We start from the raw sequence: 14,160 nt of genomic DNA, 5'->3' as shown, positions 1-14,160 counted from the left end.
GGGTCTCTTACTTCTTGTTGCTGCTCTGCAGTTACAACTGAAGTAGATGGTGAAACCTCTGACTTGGAACCCTGCATTTCCTGCTCACTAATAGAGCTGGTCTGCAAAAGGACAGCAAACATGTTAGATTAGACACCACATATCTGATGAAGCGTCCTTGTGTCAACAAAATGGAAACAAGACCCAGTGCTGATTTCTATATGAAGTACACATACATTTAACATCCACTCTGAAAAAGATCTCTCCTCAAAACAAACCCTGACACCTGATGGAAAAACTGGAAGTACTGAAATGCAAAATCTCATAGCAGACAGCATAAATACTCTAACAGCTGCATTCTCCCAGCAAGGCTGTGTCTAATCTCTTGCTTGCAGGTATGGAATGATGTTTGAGCAGCTTGGCAATCATCCCTAAAATAGCTGATTTCTCATGGTAGCTTACTACACTAGGATTTTTCTAGCATACAGAAGCCAGCAAACCTGCCACAAGAAAAAATCTTAAAGTAGTAATACTCAATCTTTTAAAAAGTTGTTTAAGAATGATTGGCCTCCGTCATTAAAAGAATCATGTCTAATTAATCACAGTGCCTTATATTTCACTAACATTTAAAGCTAGCATCCATTACAAGCCATCTATTAATTTCACACTTAAATTAGCAACTACTAATTGCCAGCACAAGGGGGAAGTATGCTACAATTGCAGAGCTAAAGCAGCTGGGTGTGGAAGTAGGATTCTGTATTACTGTACTCTCAGGACATCATGAAAACTGTGATTAACAAACATGAGATTAGACTTCACATCAATGATGTAATTAGCACTAAAGGCAACAAGTAATGAATCACTCACTTCCCAGCCAGTTTAGACAGGAAGACAACTCCAGTTAGCTCATTCAATTTGTTCAGATACTTGTTATTTTTGTTTTGTTCCAAACTGATTGGAAGGGCTGGGCCATTTAAGATCAAATTGCACGATTATGTAATATGAATAATTTCAAAATACTGTGTGATTCAGCTTTAGCTATATAGTCAAACTATAAAACAGTAAGCCTCAAAGAGGTTTAGTGGATTAAGTTACAGAGAAATTAAGGAAGCAAAATATCTAGTTTTAGAGGGCCATTCTTACTAAGACAGGTCACAACAAAATAAGGACACAAAACTACTAGCAAAACTTACTTCTTCCCAAAAGGCTAGCAGAGAAGATGTAGACGAAGAAGAAACAGAATCCTTTGTTGTAACAGATATGAGGGATAAAAACGATTGCTTATCACCCACAGGAAAACTTCAGATAGAATATTAGTTGACTAGCTAAATAAAATTTTATATGGCCAAATGAAACTCATTCAAACTAAGTTAACCCCAAAGCAGATGATACAAAATATCTTTATAAGTACATGTGGAAAAAAAAAAGTTAATGTAAGTTATTAAGCATGGTATCAGCAATTTTAATGTAATTCATCAGAAAATGCCACCTGCATTTCCACAGAGAATATGTACTTATTTCAGGATCCACAGAATGGAACCTTATTTAGTTATGGGCTTGATATTTTACATGTTATTGTTTTACATCTATCTGTTACTTTTAAAAACAATGTTTGAAAATATCAAGGTCAGTAGGTAAAGCTAGTATTGAGAAAGTAGCATGCATCATGCTTCTCTCCCCTCCTTGCCACCCATAGAGCACATCTTCCTGCTCCAACAGAAAGGCAGCATAGACATTCTGTGACTGGGAACAGCATAGACACAAACTGTATGAAAATATCACAGCATGTCCATAGGCTTTTTTGTTTTTAGCAACAGTGACAATAAAAAAAAAAAAAGAAAAAGAAAAAAGAGAGAGTAGACATCTCAGCTAGAAAATCTAACCAGGTTGATGAGGTTTTAACCTGAGCCCCTTTAACTCCGCTTCACCAACAGATCGTTTCAGTTCAAGCCCTTAGTTTTATCCTAAACTGTCTATGCTTTGCAAAACAAAATTTTAAAAAAACCCAGAAAAATCTTCAAGGATCAAGAGTTCATGAAGTAAGGAAATGTGATTCAATGTTGCATTTAACAGCTGCTTCCTCAGGGAATGCACAAATCATTTAAAGTGAAACGCCTACTTGGAGCTGTGATTTGAATGATTTGTTTTCTAAGGATCACAGGGTGTGTCATGATAAAATTATTATACCAACATCTGTGGGCCCTCTGATTCTCTTCCCAGCTCCTTCTCCTCTAACCACTACATTAAGATCTGGAGCCAACAATTTTACAAATCTGTTTAAGCACTCCTTGAACTGTGTGAAAACTTTCCCTTGTAATAATCAGCATCTTCCAACTGCAAAGCATTTAATTCCTTATTTGTAATAGGGTGTGCCAGCATACTCAAAAAAACTCTGAATATATTTCATTTAGCAAATGTTTGAGATTAACCTAAACAAAGAAGCTAGAATGGAAAATAATTAAAGTGAACTTCTGAGAATATTTCCCAGAGGTGCCAGCTTCTCTGCAAAATGCCAAGCAAACTGACAACTGCTGGGCATCCAATTCTGTGCCACACTGATTTGGCTAATATGCAAGATACCAATCTGCCATACAGTGCCTAAGAGATATTTTTACATACTAAAAATATCATTCTGTTATCTCATTTTGTAGTTATTTTATGTAATAACTCACTCTGAAAGTCAAATCACGTGCAAGAGGAGAGGTGTTGAAATAGTCAAAAATGGAATCTTGAAAGTCTGGAAGTTTGAGACCTAAAACCAAAAGCAGAACAGGCTTAGCTAAAAGGCAACATCACAGGTTGTGTTAGAACTGTGTTAGAACACAGGAAATTTAATTACCTGAATCTGTTCTGTACTTTTCTTCCATTTTTTTCTTCAAACCTTCCATCTCTTCCAACAGTTCTCTATATTTTGCTTCTGATTCCTTTAATTTACTAAAGTAAAAAAATATGATCAAAATGTAATCTGAAATGTCTCAAAGGCAGGAATGCCAGTACACAAGGTTGTTAATTTCTGGTCCTACATCTCAGACTTTCAGAAAAAGCCTTTTTGTTTGCTTGTATGTTATTTTTGGGGGGTTATGTTGGGGTTTTTTGAGGGCCATTGGGGTTTTTTTAAGTGATTTTTTTTAAGGATGATTAATTTTACTTTTCCCCTGAACAGACACCTCATTACTTGACTAGATATCTAAAACTGTACTTAAGAATTTGGCTATCGCTGCAAGTATCTGCCAAACAAAATTATTCTAAGAGTACTTTGACTTTTAGTTCCCAAGAACATGTCTAACTCTCAAGTTAGTTGAAGAAATGGTAATGAATTTGCTTTGAATTTGCTCTTACACCTTTTTTTTTTTCCCAGATGCCCAAGATTTGTAACTTACTATAGCAGTGAAGTGTTTACTTGAAGCAATTTTCAGAGTTCTCATCTGACTATGTAAGAAATGCCTAATCTGCAGAATGGGATCCTTCTGACAGAGTCCAATATCCAGGCACACGGAGCCATTTTAAGGAAGTTGCTGCTATTCTAATCAGCAGTTTAGATCAGCACATTAACCCCCAAACACAACCAAAACCCTCATTACCTTTCAAAAGATATGTTTGCATCTTTCACTTTCCGTAGCTCTTCCTGAACCAGTTGTTTGGCACGAATTTCTGCATCAAGGGCTGACTGCAGTTCCAGCCTTGCTGACATGTCCAACTTCTGACTGCGGCGCACCTTCCACAGGGGATCCTGTTGCAGTAGTCACTGAGTATTACTACAACTGGCTAAGGGTATTTCTGTTCTTCCCAAAGACATAAGTTAGCTTTCACACTGGTTCAGAGAATGCTTTTTAATCAGCTATGGACAGCACCCCTGCTCCATGAAAATTAGTCAGTAGTCAGTGTTCATGACACAAAAATGAAGTTATGAGCAATTTTATTATTTGTTACACCAGTAACACAATATAGTGGAAACCAAAATGCTGGATCACTGAGCATGGAAGTCAGACAGAATCCACTGGAAATGATTAGTTTTCACTGTCCAATCTAGAACTGAGTGTAAAACTTGCACAGTGATATAACAATGATTTTCAAAGATGAGATAAATGTCAAAATGTAAAACATACTAACATAAAACATACTAAGAGTAGCAAAACTATGAGAAGAAAAAAAGGAAGAAAGAATCTTGGCTCTTGAGATGCCCAAGATACCTGGAACATTTCCCTAAGCAAGTCTTATGCTTGCTAAGTAGCATATACTATATATGCTACTATACATCTAACATATGCTACATACATACAACATATGCTATACTCCAGCACACACCATGCAATTCTTCCCTACTACCCCAAAAGCCAATATTCTGAGCTTTTCTAGACATTTTTCAGTGTGGACTATGTTTCTGAAATTCCCTAATGAATACCTCTCTAGTCATAGATGAACCTGCAAATAATAGCCATGAAAATTGAGAAGCACTTTTTATGTTGAGACGTAACTGCCTTAGTTATAATATAAAGAACAGACAGTGTTCTTTATTCAGGCAGAAGCTAAGATAAAAATGCAAACTGCATTTGATCCAATCTTTCTTCCTGTTAAACCTCTCTATATTATAATATAGTCTCCTGATGATGCAAACAAATGTCAGCTCACAGAAATAAAACTTTCTCTTATTCTCTCATATTCATAGGTTTGGAAGGGGTGAGTAATTTTTCATGAGCATAAACCAGCAGCAGATGGATTCTGGATGGCAGACTGGTGATTGGCATTAGTGGGGATGTGGGCTCCCATGCCAAGCTGCAAATGGCTCTTCCTTTCCTTATGCAAGTGTTTTTCTCTTTGAAACCATAATCCTTTATGAGAGCTCTTCTATTAAATTTTGGGGAATTCATGTCACTACTGTATGGAAAAATTATGGCACAAAGGTCTCATTGTTCTGCATGTAAATAAAGCCATATTCTCTCTGTGTCCCTAGTTTCTATTGGCATAAGCCAGATAATATTTTTTCACAGAAGAAAACTTACTTTGTTGTCTTGCTGTAACAGCAATTATTCAATTGTGCATAACATGGTAAGGTATATTTCTGTATTCCCTTTAATGGTTTAAGTTATTATTTCTTTTCTCCTCTGTAGTGTATAATATCTGTGATGGCAGTTACTAGTATGAAACAACTGCCCCCTGTAATGATCAAATTCTGATCAGGTTACCCAGTTGGCTTTGCAAGCAGTACCTAAAAACTATAAAGCAGAGCAGAGGGTTAATTATCTTTAGGCACAAAAATGCAGCTTCTCAGACATGCCCAGAACATCCTGAATGTGCCTTATTTCCTTACCAGTGTTCGTGACCCCAGACTGGAACTTCTCAGCGACTCCAGTTCTTCTGTCATCTTGGAAGCTAATGCTTGGAGATAGCCACGAGCATCCTTCTCATCACTTACCCTGTTGTGCAATTACAAAAACCCATAACTTAGCAGTTTCATGGCTCACAGCACCAAATACTGTACCACCAAATTATCAGAGTGTCTGTGCTGGGTTTAGGGACATAACAGGAACAAACAGAGCAGGGAAAACTCTCCCAGCAACAGAAAACTGAATGCATCCCAGATTGCCTGCCTTAAATTTTTCTTTTATCTGATTTTCTTGATTGTGGCAGTTGCTAGGGAAACTGAAACCTCCCTTTTTCCATCAGAAGAGTTCTGCAGAGATTTGCTGTTATTTGAAAATTATCTGCATATTACTTTCTCAACTTTTGTAAGGGCTACCTTCCAGTCCTTTTTGTTTTGCAAGCTGAAATTCTTGCACACAGCTTGCTAGAACAGTGAATTATATAGATGAGAAGAGTGGAAGTACTAAGTGCTCTAGTACAGCTAGTGAGGTTCTATATGTTAATGCTGACCTTTTAAATCCTGACCACTTTCCTGAATGAATTCATCAAAATATTCCAAATTGCATTATTTAACAATCACTTTAGAGACTGAAGAAAGTTGACACCCTGACTCTTTCTACTTGTTTCAGTGGCATCTGGCAGTTTTAACAAAATCAGCACTCAAAAGTACCATGCTTTTTCTGGTCTCAGACACAAACAAGGCCTAGCTATATGTTTAAAAAAAACAAAACAAAACAAAACAAAACAAAACCAAGCAGCATTTCAGAAGTTGAAAGTGGCCATATCAGGATCTCTAACCAGCACATACCATTGAATGATTTCTGCAATCTGAGCTTCCCAGTGAGCAACAGACTCCTTCTTTGCTGCTAGATCTTGGAGCTCATCTTCCAGCTGTCTGTTCTGTGCTGTTAGCTTGTCCACAAAGGAGCAGAGCTGAAACAAGAAATTAGTTTCACTTGTGACTTAGGTCAGTTTCAGACTTTTTATATGTGTATGCCTACACACTTTTAGAACCTGAACAAAAGACCATCCTGGGCTATCTGGATGGGCTTCCTTTTTGTGAAACTATTAGTTCACATAAAATAATTTAAAACAAGGGAAAACAAAAAATCTAGTGTAGAGGTTGGAGAGAAATAAGGTTTAACTGTAAACCATCAGGAAGGCAGGCAGTGTGTGTCAATGATTTCCTCTCTTTGTAGTCATCATGAAGAATTAACAAGGGTGGTGTCCTCTTAATTATGGGAATCAATCCCCCAAAGAGCAGAGTAGCAAGATGCTAAAGTATCTATGCAGCCAAATCTCTCATATTTATATGGCAAAAATGAAGTTTTTAAAATTGAGAGAGTGCCTGAATACTCACAGATCCTGTTCTGATCAGTGAGTAGACTACTTCAACATCAGAGACTAATGAAGTAAGAATTATATGTTTCCTGAAATAATTACCCTCTCATTTTCTGTTGTTAACTTTTTATTATCTTCCAAGAGCATAGATCTTTCACGTTCGTATTTCTCCTTCATTGTTCCTACTGCTTCCTCCATTTCACTGTGCCTAAGGAGAAGGGCAAGAAATAAAAACACACTGTCACATTGCTGAACCTGTAGACTGGGATTTTCAAAAAGGAATAAACAGAGTTAGGGTGAAACACCAGCCTGCACAGGCACCCATGCAACAAAAAGAAATCCACAGTGAGGGGAGCATGCCCAAAAGCTTACCTCTCTCGCTTTGTTTTCTCTAATTTATCCTTTAATATCATGATCTCTTTCTGGAGTGCAAGCTGATGGCTCTCTGAATCATGTACTTCCTTTTTCACATTTTTCACTTCCAAAACATGTGATGCTTCTCGTCGGACCAACTCCTCTTCATAAAACAAGATTTTCTTTTCCAGCTCAGACTTAACTTTGGAAAGCTCCTGCTGATGTTCCAGTGTGGCACCAGCTGCCCGGCCCCCCTGCTTCAACTGCAAAACAAGAGGAGAAGCCGTCAGGGAGAAGCTATGATCTTTTTATTTTGAGTATATTCTTAAAAGTCAGAATTGTCCAGTTGGTGGCACTTTGGAAAAATTTTTATTTGGGCACGGAGTGATTTAAAAGGTGCCTGTCCCCAAGCATTGTAAATGACTGCTCTGCTTACATGACCCAAATAAGGGGTTGAAATGGCTTGCAGAGGTAACAAATTTGGATCACATTGGTTTACTAGCTGCTTAGAAATTATATAAACTGAGCATTTTCAAGACATTAGTACCCAGCAATTAAAGGCTTTCAAGCAAAAAAGGCAAATAAATCTGGATGGGTTAGGTCAGATTTCCAGTAGTGCTGCAGTTTTTAAGTCCCACTGGTATCAACAGTTCAGTAAGCCAAACTATTGCAGCTTCTAGGCCATGAATAAATATTTGTCAAAAACCATGTAACCTTTAGAGCTTCCAGTTCATTTTCCAGTTGTTTGGAGAAAACCTCGCTGTGCTCACGGAGCTTGCGTTCTTTTGATGCTTCTGCTACGACTTCTTCAAGTTGGGCTTCCAGCTGTGAAGAGTCATTTTAGGTCATTTCAACACAAGATAACACTATCTGGATCATTCATTTCCTTTCCTCCATACGGCCTAGCAGCAAGTTTTACTTATTTCTATTTTAAGTTACACCACTATAACAACCATCTCAGAATGTCATGATAATTGTTTTGCCTTCAGTGATTCAGGCATCCATCTGTCACATGCAGAGAACTATTATTTTATGACTCTTTGTACTGATGTGAACTACATCAAGCCCATTCAGGGATAACTGCACAGCTTCTATTACAGAAAAGAGAAGGAAATAGCACTAGGAAGACACTGCAGCTGAGAAAGAGAAAAGTCTCCCACATTTACAGGTCAGCTCCATGGCTCAGTATCTAAGTAAGGCAGCTTAAAAATATCAACCTTTAAACCAAATTACTGCAAAACACTTTAAATATGAACACTGAATATTTTTACTTTGCAATTATGGAACAAAATAAGCGTGATCATTCATTTATTGACTTCAGAAAGCTTATCAGAAAGACAATTTAGATTTAGTGGCAACTAAGGCAACTGCTGGAATTCAAGCAATAGCAGCACAGTTTCATATCCTGACAGGAAAAGTAAGATTTGTTTTTCTATGTTCAAATTGAACTAGCAAAGCTGTTTTTAAAAGGATTGTACTTAGAACTGTGGGACAAGATAATTAACTTCTAGACTGTGCTCTGAACAGAAGATTGATACAACTGTTATGAAAGGGAGAACAGAGGAATTTTTAAGAACAAAGACAGGAGATTTTTAAAGTTCTGCATGAAAGTATTTAACTGCATTAGTAACAACACTTGAATGCCTGCTGCACTCTGCTCTAGAGATGAGATGCCACACCAATTCATCAATTCCTAGTTGACTATCATATCTTGTTTGTGGAGAAAAGAAACTTCATTATCCACTACATTTTCATAGACTACCCTTCAATTTGCTACAAGTTTTCTAGCTTACAGAGCTATTGAATTTCTCCTCTCTTTCACCCAGAGCATGCAGAAAACATTATGATTTTTCAGTGATTAAAACACTCCAGATTAACCACAGAAATTTTTTCTTATGTTCTCTTCTGGCTATTCACTTCATCTCATGGAAAATTATAAACTGCCTAGAATACTAATTGGAAAGTAGCTTGCTTAAAGATACTACTCTTACAATGACTTAACTAGAGAGGAAGGAAAACCATGTATTTAGTTTTGTATCACTATTCCTCATTTAAGCTGAAGAGAAACATTCAGTTAAAAAAACAGTGAAGTCAGAATACTCCAACCTCAGAGCACATGAAGACATTCACTGAGCTTTACAGGTTTCAAGCTGACTATGATTCAAGACTCTACAAGAATCCAAACACCAGAACTAATAAACTGGGCATACAGCAAGAATACTTTCCTCAAAATTCAAATCAGTCTGAGTGCAAATAAAAACCCTATGAAAACCTCCAGAAGATGCTCCCAATTTATCCATACAATCACACAGGAGGTGTTATGAACAAAAATTCAGTTAATATTTTTTTGTGAGAAAGAGTTACAGGGACGCAGCCAGATCTCTGTCTCTGCCAGGGTTCTTCGTGCTTTGTTATTGTAATACCGGGTCGTTGAGGCTTATCTCCTCTTTTGTATTAGTAAAAGGCCTGGCTGGGTGGGGTGATGGCCCTTCCCCGAGGCTGTGCTCTCTTCCAACATAGGGAAGACACCTGAGAGGGTAGGGGGGGTTATGCAAAGTGACTCCAAAGACCAGCATGCTTTGGGACCTCGACTCCAAAATGCAACGAGAAAACCCTAAAAACAAAGAGCCACCTAAGAGTTGAGAGACTAAAGTGATGTCCAGACGTGAGGAGCCAAGTGCTGAGCCTGCAGAGATGCGGAGCCCCTCTCGCCCTGAGCAGAGAGTCGTCCCGACGCTGGGACCAGGCAGGACAGAACCAGGGAAACCAAGATCTGACAGGGGGACACCACGCCTTAAAGGCTCCCACGAGCACTGGAGTCCCCAGCTCTGCCCCTGGTGGACAGAGCTGTGCATATCCTCCTCCTCTGAGTCGCCCTGGGAGACGCGACGGGGACTGCAGCCCTGCCGAGCCGCCCAATCCTGAGCTGATCACTTTTAATAAAGGCATTAAAAAGGAGAAGAAGTCTCCTGGCCCTGTTTATTTCAGGAGGTACAGGGTAAGCAGCAGCTGAAACACACAGGTGCTAGCTATTTTATTACTATTTTATCAAGCTACCTCTTTTCTCATCTTCTCAGACTTTCGGACGTCCTGGCGCAGAGCGTCGATTCTCTGCATGCTCACTTCCAGCTCCTCCTCCTTGTCGCGGAGCTGCCGGGACAGCTTCTGCTTCTGGGAGCGCAGCTCCCCCATCCTCTCACTGAGCTCAGAGAACTCCTGCACAGCCAGCTTCCTTTGCTGGTGGGCATCCCTCAGCTCTTTGGACTGCATCTTTAGTCTCTCTGAGGCTTCTACAAGTTGCTGGTTTCCAAAAAAAAAAAAAAAAAGAGAAATTTGAACTCCATATAATTCTTTCCAAGAAGAAAAGAAACTGGACCTACATAAGCTTGTTTTGACCACCTCATAAAACTACTAAAGATTTCTAATTCTTAATTTACACAATTGTTTAGCTAGGCAACTGCAGTGACATACAAAGGCAGCCATTACTCTGCTTCTAGTGTGGGCAGCTCCAAAGCTACCTTTGGTATCCCACAAGTCTTTCTTATAAATGTGACTACACAAAGTCACCTCACTTCCAAATAATTTGATTTTACATTACCACTATGTACCTGCACATTTGTAACCTTGTTTAAAGGAATGCTTCAGAAGACACGAGATTCAGGAGCAACATCAAATACATTGTACCAGCACTGAGGGGCTGCAGCCAAATGAGATTTTTCAGAAAACTGAGGAAGATTCCTTAACACAAATATTGAAACCCTTAATACTTTAATTGAAAGTATAAAAACTATGTTCTTTACAGAAAGTAGTTCACAAAAATTAATGGGATTAAAATACAAATGGAATGTTTGACATAAAATCATTTGAGAGTCAGAAGAAAAGAAAGAAAAAAAGCAGAATGATACAACAAAATAAATGTATACTGTAAAAGGGAATTCTAAAAATTTCTGCCCTTAGTAGGAGCATTGCAGGAAGATTAAATTCCCAAAAAGCACGTGCTCAGACTAAAAGATTCACTTTCTCTGCTACTTATACACTGGCAAATAATCCATACTGGTGATTAAAAGACAGAAGAGAGACTGTTAAATTCTAGTGTAGAAACAGCCCAGAAATTCTGGCCCATGGATTACTTATGGATCCATATGAATTCTCAGGAACAATATGCCTGGTAGACTTTTGCAAAACTAGTTATTCCAATATAGGTAGCTTTTTTTACTATTATTGAAAATGGTAGGTAGTATATGCAAATCCCTATTTACTTTACTACAAAATATGTTGCTGACTTAAATCTGAAATACTGCTAAATTTTAGGAAGCAAACAAAGAGATAATTTACACAGCAGCAAATAAACTCAATGATTACATAAAAGTCATCATTAACCTTGAGCAATAATTAACCTTTTGGTATAAAGAAAAAGTAAATGGGCTCTTTCAATGAGCTCTGCTAACTTCCCTGCAAAGATTCTTTTCCTCTAAATAGACAGGTGTACCCCAAATGTCACCAGCAGGCCCTGGTGTCATGTGAACTGACCTATGGTCAAAAACCCCTAATTCTGCCAGGGACACCAGCCAGGTGTCTGCTGGGGCTGTTTCCTCCCTCATCATCCCCTGAAAGATGAGGGAATAGAGGAGAATAATACTTGAGCTCCTGATCCCTTAACAAGTCATCCCAAGGCTCTGAAGTCTCTCTTGATTGCCTCAGACTTCTACTGAAACAGTTAAGAGTAATTAAACAGCTTAATTAAAATCATTCTTTAGGTGTTTGTTTAATCTAGCAGAACACATTTGAAACAGTAAGCCCATCAACTTTCAAAAAATAAAAGTGTGATACTTTGGAAAGCTACTGTACTGCTGAACAGGTTCCCTAACATCTCTGCATCGTTTTAAAAAGCAGCATTTAAAACACTAAAACCGTAATCACAACATAACTGTTTCAGAACTACTTTACATAACCATTTTAAAAAGTACCTTATGAAGGTCCTCCTTTTCTTGCCTCAGTACTCTGCACTGCTTTTCTAGTCCTTTCAACTTGTGTATGGAGTCTTCATGCTCCTGTCGAAAAGCCACTGCATCTGCAAGCTGTGCTTCCAGTTTACTTATATCTGTAGATAAATACATATTAGAGGCAACTGGTCCCAAATTAACACCAATAACACAAGCCAATTACTCATACAAATTGGCATCACTTTGCTTGGAAAATCAACTTCTTTCCTATCCCCACCATTTTAGACCATTTAAAATAACTTTGGGATATTGATACCTCAAAATAATTTTATTTTTCTCAGCCCCAAAGATTGTGATCTCCAAAGGAAAAAGCCTTAGCACGAGGCTTTGTTTTGTTTTTGAGGAATGCAACTTCTAGCCCTAGAAAACCGTAAAATAAACTTGAAATGTTTCAATTCCAGTTCTAATAATGTGTTTCCTAAATAGTTTTCCTTATGCAACAAAAAGGCAACAGTCATTAGTGCATCCAGCAAGACAAGCAAAGACCATTTATTTTCTAGATAAGAACTAATGAATAGTTTGGGAAAGAAATACCATCCTGCAAAGGTAACCTGGAGACCTGACTGATCATACTTCTGGCAGCTTGTTCTCACTTTACTTTCAATAACAAAGAAACAAATTTCATTTGAAATTATTGGTTTTAAGTGCAAAACACCCAACATAGCCACCTTTATATACTCCTGCTCAGTCTTACCAATTCTAAGAAAATGAGCTGCCATTCTCTATTTGGTTTTAATTACCACTTCTACTAAACAAATATGTAAGAAATTTCACAGGGAATAACTGTCTCACTCAAGTTCCACTGGTATCTATGGCAGAACAGGAAAATGGACCTAAGTATTCAGGATCCCAAGCACTGCTATAATGCATGAAATATTATTCCTTTCCTCACTTCAGAACAAACTTCCTCCCACCCTACATGAACCAATGGCACTTTTTTTAAAATAAGAACATACTGTTAGAATTTATATTTAACAGGACATCACTGGTAGAAGAACTAGATAAACCTGAACCCTTTGCAAAAGCAGAGCATTAATCTAACTATTGTGACTCAAACCTAATTTCAGAATACACAAAAGAAGCTTTTTTTGGGAAGACAATCTGTGTAGGAGAACAGAGCTGATTTTTGCAGTGCATACACCTACAAAAAGGGTATATTGTCAAATGAAATCAGGATTAGATATTCTAAAAAAATCAGCATCAGCAACTTAGCATCTGAACTCACAATATTCAGTCCTCTATAAAACTCTCAGCCAAGTCATTAGGATTCAAAACTACCATTTTGTTTATCACTGATTCCTACTTAAAAATTAGGTGCTAACAGGAGGTTTGCATGGATAAACGAATAGCATTGTCAAGCAACAGATTTTCAGTGATATGGGTGAGTCAGTCTTCCCTCAGGACAGATGCCAGTATTTGTTTTTCTGCAATGCTCAGTGCTTCCTAATTAATGCAACACCAAACACAGAAACACAAAGGGAGCAGAAGCTCAGAAATATTTAAATGTGAACTACTATTACACATCCCCCATCTACTCCTTTATGTTACTAAAGAGCAACCAGACTTCTGTCTCCTGTCTTTTACACCTGCCTCCAAGTAAAACCTCTCCAACACAATACTCCTCCCCAAATGGAGGAGTAAGAGAACAGGATCTCCTGAAATTTTTAGGGAAATGGATATCACACAAAATATTTAATTAAATCCAATCCACACAATTCATCACACTCTGGACTTCCCATGCTAGTATGTGTTATCAAGCCAAGCAAGTGGAAGAACTAGTTAAGCACTCATCTGGAAAAAACTGAAATGCCTCTTATTATTGAACAAGGCTTTAAAACACCCTTTGTTTTTTAAACAGCTGAAGAGCATTAATTCTACTTATTGCAAAATAAATTGCATTACTATAATTACCATGCCAGAGGCTTACCTGTTAATTTGTTCTTCAACCGTTCAATTTCTTCATTTAATTTTTTAATCTCCTTATCACGGCTTGTATTGGCTGTAACACACACTGGACCTTGGAGGTTCTGCACTGTCTGTGCAGATTCTTAAAATCCAAAACGAAAGGAAAAGATTTTCAATAGAATATATTCCAATGAGCAGAACTAAGAGTCCAAACAAA

At 37.9% G+C, this 14,160-nt stretch overlaps 1 protein-coding gene across 11 annotated transcripts in view; it reads right to left on the bottom strand.

Annotated features, from left to right (window-relative positions):
- The window catches only part of CDC42BPB (CDC42 binding protein kinase beta), a 91,876-nt gene that overhangs the window by 21,769 nt on the left and 55,947 nt on the right, over positions 1 to 14,160 (bottom strand). For 6 of the 11 annotated variants that reach the window (XM_064716064.1, XM_064716067.1, XM_064716065.1 and 3 more), the window contains exons 11-22: positions 13,966 to 14,085; positions 12,003 to 12,136; positions 10,093 to 10,335; positions 7,750 to 7,860; positions 7,054 to 7,298; positions 6,784 to 6,889; positions 6,149 to 6,273; positions 5,288 to 5,393; positions 3,561 to 3,709; positions 2,819 to 2,913; positions 2,652 to 2,731; positions 12 to 101 (exon numbers count right to left, since the gene is read on the bottom strand). In XM_064716064.1, coding sequence (XP_064572134.1) covers positions 12 to 101; positions 2,652 to 2,731; positions 2,819 to 2,913; positions 3,561 to 3,709; positions 5,288 to 5,393; positions 6,149 to 6,273; positions 6,784 to 6,889; positions 7,054 to 7,298; positions 7,750 to 7,860; positions 10,093 to 10,335; positions 12,003 to 12,136; positions 13,966 to 14,085 — 1,604 coding nt within the window. Of the gene's footprint in view, positions 1 to 11; positions 102 to 1,172; positions 1,224 to 2,651; positions 2,732 to 2,818; positions 2,914 to 3,560; positions 3,710 to 5,287; positions 5,394 to 6,148; positions 6,274 to 6,783; positions 6,890 to 7,053; positions 7,299 to 7,749; positions 7,861 to 10,092; positions 10,336 to 12,002; positions 12,137 to 13,965; positions 14,086 to 14,160 lie in introns of all 11 variants that reach the window. The other 5 variants (XM_064716059.1, XM_064716061.1, XM_064716060.1 and 2 more) reach the window with 1 other exon arrangement.

This window comes from Zonotrichia leucophrys, chromosome 5 (assembly GCF_028769735.1).
Source record: "Zonotrichia leucophrys gambelii isolate GWCS_2022_RI chromosome 5, RI_Zleu_2.0, whole genome shotgun sequence".
Taxonomy (NCBI): domain Eukaryota; kingdom Metazoa; phylum Chordata; class Aves; order Passeriformes; family Passerellidae; genus Zonotrichia; species Zonotrichia leucophrys.
Note: the sequence above shows the minus strand (reverse complement) of the source record. Positions and strands in the feature narration are given on the sequence as shown.